We start from the raw sequence: 10,803 nt of genomic DNA on the forward strand, positions 1-10,803 counted from the left end.
TCTTTTAACAAAACAGCAGGGAAATGGGCTGCTAGCTGCCTCAGAAACCAGTGTAGGTCATTTGTCAGTTGAGCTGTCCTATATAAATTAGGACAGCCTATATGTAAAATTAAGGATACATACTACAAAGAATCTATAAAGTGAAAATTCACCGTAAACTCAAGATGCTGATTACAATGATAACTATCAAAGGGCTTGGAGGCCCTCCCTTTGCCATAGCTCAAATTGAATAAAAGGTAAGTGAGATGTGTTGACTCACTTGTATTTCTTTCAAAATAGTTTACACTTCTGACTTTTTGCTAATTAGTATTGGCATTTGCCCAAATGAACCCAAATGATCATTTTCTTTTCAGGGGCCTTGTAGAGAAGAAAGAGATGGAATTGGTTATAAGTAAGTTAGAAGCGGCCCAGAAGTACTTGGCCCAGAAGTACTGCATTCTCGTCCTGGGCTTGGCCATGCCTGATAAGCATCACATGTGCTGCGGAAAGTAAGAGCACACTGCACAGTTTCATGAGATCTTCACTTGTTTATGTATTCATATCCAGAAAATTTGACTTTTGGTGCCCTTGTGAAAGTTTCCACTTTGGTTGTAGAGGATAGTTGGACTCAGGTGAGACTCTGCCCCAAACACATGTGGTGTCTTGTTTGAGAAAGCCGAGTATGGGAAGGATCCCAGAATCTACACTGCTTAAGTTTAAAAGACTTTCCCCGCAGGGTATACTGGCTCAGCAGAATCTCGCTCTCAACCTGGAAGGCTTCCTGCTTCCAGGGCCAGGGCCCCACGGCTGCCTAGGGCAGGAGGCCTGGTGATGGGCCAGTGTCAAAGGGGGCGTTGGGTGTGTCCCTTGCCCTTCTGCTGCTCATTGTGCAGCAACAGGACCTGTGGGGACAAGCTAGTAAGGTGGGGGTGATAAGATGACATTTGTGTGGAGATAATCTTTGCCCTAGAATGATAGTTTATATATTACTGTAATTAAATTTTAAGTGTCTCGTGGGGCACCTGGCTGGCTCAGTCAGTACAGCAAGCACCTCTTGATCTCTGGGTTGTGAGTTCGAGCCCCACATTGGGTGTAGAGATTACTTCAAAATCTTTAAAAAAAATAATGTGTCGTATCACAGGAGGGTTTGGAGACATTGAGGGAAAGCTCTGATCCTTAAATTGCACTCCCCCCCACAATCTCCTTCTCAGAGTGGTTTTACAACAGGCTCAAGAGCCACACCAAAGCTGTGGCCAGAACCCTTATTTTTAACTTCATAGAAAAAGAACAGAATTCATGATTTCTCTCTGCATTCCCCACATTTTCAAAATACAGATATTTCCATATGCTCTGTTTAGTTATTCTGCTTACAGAATCTCACCTAACACTTTGAATAGCAACTATAGTTCTGTGTGATACACCAGTTTGCCTCACCATTCCTTCTGTGCACGCTTATGTGATTTCAGTTTTTCTGCTTTATGCTATTTCTGCGTTAGATATCATTATGGAAATTACTTTTGTCTATTTGAGCTATTTACTTATGGCTTATTACCCAGAATGTATTTACCTAGAAGGCATCAGTAGTTCCCTAGCTCTTGTTACATATTGCCAGATTGTTCTCCAGAGAGGCTAGAACATTTTGTATCACCATCAGCAATACACATACCTAGCTCTATTAGTTAAATATTTTTGATAGCTTAAAGTTGTAAAAAAAAAAAAAAAAAAAAAGCTTAAAGCTCTTTCCTTTGACTTTCAATCTTTCATGACTGTGGGGGTCTGTGCTCTTTTTCTTTATAAAATAATTTACTGCCTGTTTATTATATTATTAATTATCAAAATTACTGCCTCATCTAGTTTTAACCATTTATCAACTAGAAAGTGGGTATTGTATAATTTATGTTTCATATAGCAAGGCTTGGCCATTTGTTTTTCTGGTTTGTTGCTTTCCTTTGATGTTCATGTTTTTACACATTATGAAAGTGTTAAAAATCTTTATTTGAACACTTCTACCTTGTTTCTAATGCTATTCAGTAGCCATATAAGTTCATCATCAGCTTCACAGTTTCCTATTCAGTCACTTTAAAATTACTTTTTCTCAGGGGTGCCTAGGTGGCTCAGTCAGTTAAGTGTCCTGACCCTGATTTCAGCTCAGGTTATGATCTCAGGGTCATGAGATCGAGCCCCAAGTCGGGCTCCATGCTGGGCATGGAGCCTGCTTGGGATTCTCTCTCCCTCTCTCTCTGCCCTTGCCCCCCCCTTAAAAAAATTACTTTTTCTCAACTTAACATTACTCTAATTTCTTCTGTCTTCTAAGTGTCACTTCAAATTGAGAAAGCTAGAATTTGAGGTTTGTATTAGCTTGGGCTGCCATAACAAACTACCACAGACTGAATGCCTTAAACAGCAGAATTTATTTTCTCATAGTTTTGAAGCCTAGAAGTCTAAGATCAGAAGGCCGGCATTGTGAGTTTTGGTGAGGGCCCTCTTCCTGGCTTGCAGACAGCTGCCTTCTCACTGGGTCCCTCCATGATGGAAAGAGAAAGTCCTAGTCTCTCTCTTTCTGTTCTTAAAAGGACACTAATCCCATCGTGGGGGGTCCACCCTCATGACCTCCTCTGAACCTAATTACCCCCACCTGCAAATGTTATCATAGTGGTTGTTAAGGCTTCAACATATGAATTTGGGATGGGACTAGGGGGACACAAACATTAGGTCCACAACAAGGTTAAAAAAACCTACTCTAGGGCGCCTGGGTGGCTCAGTCCGTTAAGCATCTGCCTTCAGCTCAGGTCATGATCCTGGGGTCCTGGGACTGCGTCCGGTTTTGAGTTCCCCGCTCAATGGGGAGCCTGCTTCTCCCTCTCCATTTTCCCCTCCCCACTGCTCATGCTCTCTCTTTCTCTCTCAAATAAATAAATAAAATCTTTATTAAAAAAAAACCTCAAAAACAAAAAACACAAAACAGAAAAACACCTACTCTTAAAAAATAATTATATTGGCAATATTTAATGTTTAATTTTTTTAAAAGATTTTATTTATTTATTTAACAGAGAGGGACACAGTGAGAGAGGGAACACAAGCAGGGGGAGTGGGAGAGGGAGAAGCAGGCTTCCCATGGATCAGGGAGCCCGATGCGGGGCTCGATCCCAGGACCCTGGGATCATGACCTGAGCTGAAGGCAGACACTTAACGACTGAGCCACCCAGGTGCCCCTAATGTTTAATTTTTAAAGATTTTTATTTTTAAGTAATCTCTACACCCAGTGTGGGGCTCGAACTCACAACCCTGAGACCAAGAGTTGCATGCTCTACTGACTGAGCCAGCCAGGCACCCCTTAATGTTTAATCTTTAAAAGCACAGGTACAGGGGTGGCTGGCGTGTGGCCCCACTGGTTAAGCTTCGGACTCTTGATTTTGGCTCAGGTCATGATCTCAGGGTTTGTGGGATTTAATGCCTCAGGCTCAGCGGGGAGTCTGCTTGAGATTCTCTCCCTCTCCCTCTGTGCCTCCCTTCCACTCATGCGTGCACACGCTCTCTCTCCCTCCCTCTCTCAAATAAATAAATCTTTAAAAACATTAAAAATAAAAGCACATGTGCAGTGCGGACTAATTTTGAGATTTAAAAAACCCAAACTATGAGTAATTATAACTAAAGATTTTATTATATCTTTTAGTTCTCTGGATATAGAACGTACACTTACATTATTATGCTTTTAACAGTACATTTTTATTACGATGTAATTTTTACAAACTTTTAAAGAACTCATCGTGTTTGAAAGATAAGGATTGCCTCAGTTTAGTACTGGCTCATCTCCAGGAGGTGCTGGTCTTTTTGTCATTATATGCAACATCACCTGCTTTTCTCCTGCCTATTGGATAGCAGTTTGGAAAAGAATCAGTTTAGAGCTCACCACCCACCACTCACATAGCAAATTCCATACGGGTCATAGAGCTGAACAAAGGATATCAAGGAAAATAGATTACAGCATGTTTTTTGCCAATAAACGTTGTTAATTGGCCATGGGCGTTGATTATGTCCTAGAATGGAGTTTATATTGTTCTTTTGGCTATTTTTATCTAGAAGGTGAGGACAGTTTTTTTGCCAGTTAGGAGTGATTACCTGATTTTAATATATCGTTCTTTCACTTCCAATGTGAATAAGTTAATATTCCCATGAGAACATTCTCATGTATTTTCTGACTTTTCTAATATATGCACACTTAATATTGGACTAGGACCACCTTAAGCTATTTGTCTCTGGAGTTAAATTAGAGATTTCAGAAGAACCAGCAATTTGGGGGCAGTTAATTTAGTGCTTTCATGTTTCTCGAAAAGTAGGAGGACATACTTTTCTATTCTTAATACATCTGTAAAATCCTGATATCGCAAAAGCTTTGGCACGATTTTGATGAACGTGTTCAGTAAAAGATCTCCGTGTTTTCCAGGATAGATAAGGAAACCTCTTCATGGCACATGCTATAGAATTAGATCTATTCTTCGGGCCAATTCGGGCTCCATCCCCGCCTCTATCCTAGGATTTCTACCCTCCTCCTTTGCTCTCAGTGCAAGCTGTCGCCTGATGGGTGACCAGAGAGGCTGGCATAGGGATGAGCATACAGAGAAAGGGGTCTCTTTGAAACTCAGTTTTATAAATCATCCTTAAGCCCCATTCCCCACCCCCACCCTTCTAGTCACGGTCAATACGGCCTCTTTCCCCTCCCACAAACACATCCCTTTGATATTCTGTTCCTTTGTGCAGAGTAGGCCTTGACCTCCATTTAAACCTGATTTCCATCCAAAGCAGCAGGGGGTAAGTGGGAGCAAACTTTTTTTCTCTAGGGCCTCAGGACCCCTTGGGCCTGGCTTTTTTTTTCCCAGGAATATAAAATATGATATACTTTCCTCATTTTGTTTTAGAGCTAAGAGTCTAATGTAGCAAGAAGGAATAAGAAAGCATCATAACAGGGGCACCTGGGTGGGTCAGACAGTTAAGCGTCTGCCTTCAGCTCAGGTCATGATCCCAGGGTCCTGGGATTGAGCCCCACATCGCATTGGGCTCCCTGCTCCGCAGAAGCCTGCTTCTCCCTTTCCCTCTGCCTGCTGCTTCCCCTGCTTGTACTCTCTCTCTCTCTGTCAAAAATAAATAAAATCTTTAAAAAAAAAAAGAGAGAGAAGAAAGCTTCATAGTAGGTCACTGAAAATCTCTGGATTTACCACCAGGTTGGCTTTCCCCCCTTTTCTTTGGAGTTTGCCCTCACAGGTGAAATGTACAGCATTTTTGCTGACTAGCATGGTAGCCACTTGCTACATGTGGCTATTGAGCACTTGGAATGCAGCTGGTCCATATTTAAATGGATGTAAAATATACACTATAGATGTATATAGATGTAAAATATACACTATACAAACAAGTTTAAAAATGAACAAAATATCTCATTAATCATTCTAAAATGTTGGCTACATATTAAAATAATATTTCAGGGTTTGGATACAATAAGTATATTATTAAAATTAATTTCACCTGTTTCTTTTTACTGTGGCCACCAGAAATTTTATTCAAAAATTACATTTGTGGCTCACATTATATTTCCATTGGATTTTGCTATTATAAAGTCTATTTGAATTTGGAGTGTTTAAATTTGTTATTGATGCTCAGTGAATCTTTAAATTTATAGTCAGTTTATAATTATGTACTTAATACAAAAATTATAAAGTAAAATTAAAAAGAAGAAAAATGACCCAAAATTCACCAAGAGAGGAATTTGCAGATTTAAACTAGGAGGTTCCCAAATGTGCTCATTCTCTGCCTCCATTTCCTTGACTCATTTCAGGTTCATACGCAGAGCTAAATCAGAATGGTAAGAAGAAACCCACTGCCTTCTGTACTTGATTTCGGTGGGGTAGGCTCCTTCAGTTTGCTTTGGGCTTTAAGAGAGAAAGAAGTCTCCTTTTATGGCAACTTGAGGGGAAGGGGAAGAGGTTCATGGTACCTTCTCTTCTAATGTTTAAAAAGAGAGGAGAGGCAACTGGCTGGCTCGGGTGGAGGAGCATGTGACTCTTGATCTTGGGGTCATGAGTTGAAGTCCCATGTTAGGTGTAGAGATTACTTAAATAAAATAAAACTTAAAAAAAAAAAAGAGAGAGGGACACCTGGGTGGCTCAGTCAGTTTAGCATCCGACTCTTGATTTCAGCTCAGGTTATGATCTCAGGGTCATCAGACAGAGCCCCACATGGGGCTCTGCACTGGGTGTGGAACCTGCTTAATATTGTCTCTTTCCCTCTCCCTCTCCCCACCCCTCCTCATGCCCACTTGGGAGTGTGCACATGCACTCTCTCTCTCTAAAAAAAAAAAAGAGAGATAAGAAAAGAAAAGAGGCGGGGCGTCTGGGTGGTCAGTGGGTTGAGTGTCTGCCTTCCCCTCAGGTCGTGGTCTCCGTGTCCCGGGATCCAGCCCCACATGGACTTCCTGCTCAGCAGGGAGTCTGCTGCTCTCTCTCTCTCCTGTCCCTCCCCACCACTCATTCTCTCTCTCTCAAATAAATAAATAAAGTCTTTAAAAAGAGAAAGAAAGAAAAGAGAGGAGAGGAGAAAGTGTGTGTTTCCTGTGCACCCTGTCACTTCAAAACCTCACTAAGATGGTGCTGGTTTGAGTTGTATTAAACCTCTGGTTTGAGTTGTATAACCCTAAGTGCTGGTCTAAATCTTCTCCCAGAAGGCAGGCTGACTTGGTATTCCAGATACCGAGTGTGGTTGGTTTTTGCTTCAGCTTGGCAGGTCTGCATGGTGTCTGGTGTCAGCTGGTAGAGGCCATGGAAGAGGGGAAATGCCACATAAGCACTCTGGTCAGGTGGAGGCTGCAGGTGGCACAGAAGGACAACAGAGGCTTGTCCTGAAAGTTTCTGCTGGGCCTGTAATTTAATGTTTTCCATCTGCAAACTAATCTAAAGGAAAAGCTTGTTTTCCTAGCGTTCTGGTTGCAGGGACAGATGTGGAGATCTGACAGGCCCAAGTTTTAGTACAGACTCTGTCCCTAATTACATGTCTTTGAACTTCAGTCTCCTCAGCTGTAAAGTGGGAATAATAATGCTGACTACATCGTAGAGATCTTATGAGGACTAAATATGGTCATGTAAAGGGCTTAGCATACTTGGCACAGGGTCCATACTTAGTAAATAAGCACTGTAATGATTGCCTTACTTCCTTGTTGAAGACTTGCACACGAGGAAACCAGTGTATGAATGAAGAGGCTGCAGGAAGGGAGGGATCCACCCCAGTAAAAGCTGAACCAGTGCTTCCGTGTTCCCCCCAAATGGAGGGCTAATTTGGGCCTACACAGATCATGAAGTCCCTGAGGGGTTTGGTTCATCTTCCCCAGACCACTGGAGTTCAGGATGGTTCTTGAAAGCCTGATAACAAGGGCCAATCCTGGGAGTCTGTTATTCAGAGGAAGTCTCAAGCAAAACCAGAAGCACATCCAGGATCAGCCTTGGAGTGCCTGGGTCTAGCCTTGGCCCCCTTGAGTGATCAAGTGATTGCAGGTGCATAGCCCTCTCCATCAGTTCTCAAGTCCTCCGCAGGCCATGGCAGCTCTCCTAAGGCTGGGAATCAGAACTAGAATGGCATGTGTTGGGGAGGGGGGCCAAGTTCAGTAAGTGTGCCCATGCCGGTACAGTATCCTTAACACTGAATTTGTGTTGCAAGGACTCCTGAGCAGATGCCTGCCTTTAAGAGACAAGGCTCAGTGTATATACCACATCTAGAAGGAAGAGCGCACTGCTGTCTCCAGTGAACTGCAGATTTTATTTAAAGATTTTTTTTAATCTTTCTAAGATTTTTAAGATGTTTATTCTTTGTCTTTTTCTCCATTGTAGACTTCCCTTTAGTTTCCTATTTCCCTACCTACTAACACCCCATGTTACCTCTTTACCACCTTTCCACTCCCCTTTCTCCCCAACCCTCACATCACCAAAAACGTTCATAAGAATACATTTCCTGCTGGCTTGTGTATCCTGAATTTATATTGATTAACTTTTAACCAAACACTCTAGTAGGGGTTTTGATCTGGATAACCTGAGAAGTTGAAGAAAAAGATACCGGGACTCATCAATGCCTTTTGACCGCATTTACGTAGCTAAATAGCCTTGGGGCCGGGGTGCCTGGGTGGCTCAGTCGGTTAAGCGGCTGCCTTCGGCCCAGGTCACGATTCCAGGGTCCTGGGATGGAGCCCCACATCAGGCTCCCTGCCGAGTGGGTAGCCTGCTTCTCCCTCTCCCTCTACCTGCCGCTCCCCCTGCTTGTACTCTCTCTCTCTAATAAAAAATAAAAAATCTTAAAAAATAAATAAATAGCCTTGGGGCCACAGGTAATGATCCTGCCAAGAGGCCTTTGAAGATAGGGGCTTGCCTAGATCACTGAAAGATTGAACTTCCCTCTCAACCTGTAGTTGTGATTTGTTATATTGCAGGGAGAAAATATCAGATACACAGAAAGACTGGAAATTCTTTGAGGTGAGTCTTTGGGGCTTTTCTCTTTTGAATGAAACATGAAGTATACCAGTAACCAATAGCCATTTGTTAGGTACTTATTTTTAGTGAATATCTTTTCTTAAAAGGTTGCTAACAAGCTGTATGCCATATCTTAAATTTTTGGTCTCATTTTCCTCCTGCAAATGTGAGTACGTGTGTAATTTTCCACAGCTTTTCAGGAATGTGGAGAAATGGGGTCATCTGGGTTTGCGTCTGATTAGCAGCGTTATATAGACAGGTGGGAGTTTTTACTATCATAGCCGTGGGTCGTGATTCTTGTCTGTTTTCTGTCGTAGTCCTTTTATACTTTCTGTACATATGTAGCTTGGATTGTCTTCCGACGTCAACACTTCACAGAGATTGAGGAAGAAATAGGGAGGCTCTTTCGTACCAATATGTTCAACATTCCTCGGAGGAAGCGTGAGGATGAAGAATCGGGGGGAAAGAAACACATGACTTTTGTACAATTCAGGTATGACCTTTTGACTTTCCAAAGCTCAGGGATATTTCTAGAAAACAGGATGATGTAACCTAAATGTCACCCCTCCCCACCCCAGGAGAATGATGGCAAAACGCCCAGCGATTAAAAAAGCCATCAACATGCGCTCTCCAGTCATGTCTACTCTGCTGCCGTCTCTCAGAGAAAAAGCTCAGAATGTCTTTGAGAAAAAGAATCATCAAGGAGGCATCAGACTCCCAGCCCCGAGGCAAGAGCACATGGACAGTCTGGGCTCTGTGCCCATGCCAACGTAAGTGGCCCAAGGAGAGAGAAAGGGGAGCCTCGGGTCATGTCCTAGGTTGGGCCAGGAGGCGCAGGGGCTCAGACACCATGCCTTGTCCAGAAAGTTGAACGAAGATGAAAGCTGCCTTCCTACCCACCCCCCTCCGCTCCACCTGTTTCCTTTCCCAAGCATCTCTTGGTACACCTGGCCAGACTAGAAAACACTGCTAGAAAGTTATGCTAGACTTCAAAGAGTTCTAATTTGGAGGAGGGAGTAGCCAACTTTATAAGGCTGAAGTTTCTCCATTAGAAGAACTACCTCTGGGAAATGTGGGAAGGCCAGTTACAAAATCTTACTGTGGGCTGAGTTTTTGGACCCACACTTAAGACCACAATGGGGGTTCATGGAAACAGGGAAAACTTAAAAAGAAAAAAATATATATATATAGGTGTGTGTGTGTGTGTGTGCGCGCGCACGCAGCTTTGGTGTGTACACACACATACACACACATGCACGCACAGCCAGAACCATACACCTTCTTCTTTGGCCTTATTGCTTCAGCTATACCAGTAATTCTTTTCACAGAGTTGGCATCTTGGGGGAGCCTCGGTGTCTGTTCAACCCCCATACACTTCTCCCCCTTGAACCAGAAGAAAACACGAAACCGGATGGGAGACATTCTTCCCTGATAGAAAGAAATAACATGAAGATCCAGGATACACTGAACTTAGTCATGAGAACACTGTCCTCTCAAACAACATTCCCTAAACAATCGGGTACATTCCATTTCTGTAATTAAGTCTCTGTATTTGAAGTAAACTACTTTGACTTAATCACTTTATATAGGACTAATATTTATTATTATTAAACTTTTTAAATTCAAATTATTTTGTTAAAAGTTCAACAGTAGACAATTAAAGAATCCCAGAAAGCTTTTGAAAAACTCATTTTCCTGTATTTACTAGTTTGCTGTGTTATTTATTTACCTCCTTGGCTTCTCTGTGACTATTCAGAGTAATATATTAGGACATTTAACCAGTGTTCAATGGACTAGTGAAGAAACATCCTGTGTATTTGTTCCTAAGTTCATTTTTACTGTATGAGAGAGTATATTTGGGACTTTTGAAAACTAAATTTTATAAAAAGGGAAATTAAAATGTTTTTAAAATGAAATGTTTTTCTATGGCTATGTTATTATTGGCATTGAGATATAAAGTATATATGATTCATTTAAAAGCCTTTTAGCATATATGTTTCATTCATTCTTTCATTTACCCATTCAACGACAAACATGTATTAAGCCTCTGGTCCATCCAAAGCCGTGTGCTGGGTTATGTAGGGAAAAGGGTTCATCAGGACAGAGACCATCATATCCTCAGATGTGGGTAGTGGAGAAGATAAACAAAATACACACCTGCTCACAAGACAATATTGAATGTGTTAGAAGCCATAAAAGAGGTAAAAACCAAGGCCCTAAGAGGACAGAGCAGAAGAGCAATCACTTCTAGGGGGACCAGGAGCATTTGGACTTGAATTTGGCTTTGGGGGGGATCGGTTGGCACTAAAGGGGGACTTCC

General features: G+C 42.1%; 1 protein-coding gene across 5 annotated transcripts in view; it reads left to right on the forward strand.

The window, feature by feature from the left end:
- Nucleotides 1-10,450, forward strand: part of PPP1R36 (protein phosphatase 1 regulatory subunit 36) — a 32,453-nt gene extending 22,003 nt beyond the window's left edge. For 2 of the 5 annotated variants that reach the window (XM_025870492.2, XM_073895351.1), the window contains exons 7-12: nt 354-488; nt 5,810-5,836; nt 8,444-8,486; nt 8,801-8,976; nt 9,062-9,253; nt 9,812-10,447. In XM_025870492.2, the coding sequence (XP_025726277.1) occupies nt 354-488; nt 5,810-5,836; nt 8,444-8,486; nt 8,801-8,976; nt 9,062-9,253; nt 9,812-10,025 (787 nt within the window). In that variant the 3' untranslated portion in view covers nt 10,026-10,447. Of the gene's footprint in view, nt 1-353; nt 489-5,809; nt 5,837-8,443; nt 8,487-8,800; nt 8,977-9,061; nt 9,254-9,811 lie in introns of all 5 variants that reach the window. The other 3 variants (XM_073895350.1, XM_025870494.2, XM_025870493.2) reach the window with 3 other exon arrangements.
- The last annotated feature ends 353 nt before the right edge of the window (nt 10,451-10,803 follow it).

Source organism: Callorhinus ursinus, unplaced genomic scaffold (genome assembly GCF_003265705.2).
Source record: "Callorhinus ursinus isolate GAN/ISIS: 27379988/994484 unplaced genomic scaffold, GSC_fseal_2.0 scaffold8, whole genome shotgun sequence".
In the NCBI taxonomy this organism is placed as follows: domain Eukaryota; kingdom Metazoa; phylum Chordata; class Mammalia; order Carnivora; family Otariidae; genus Callorhinus; species Callorhinus ursinus.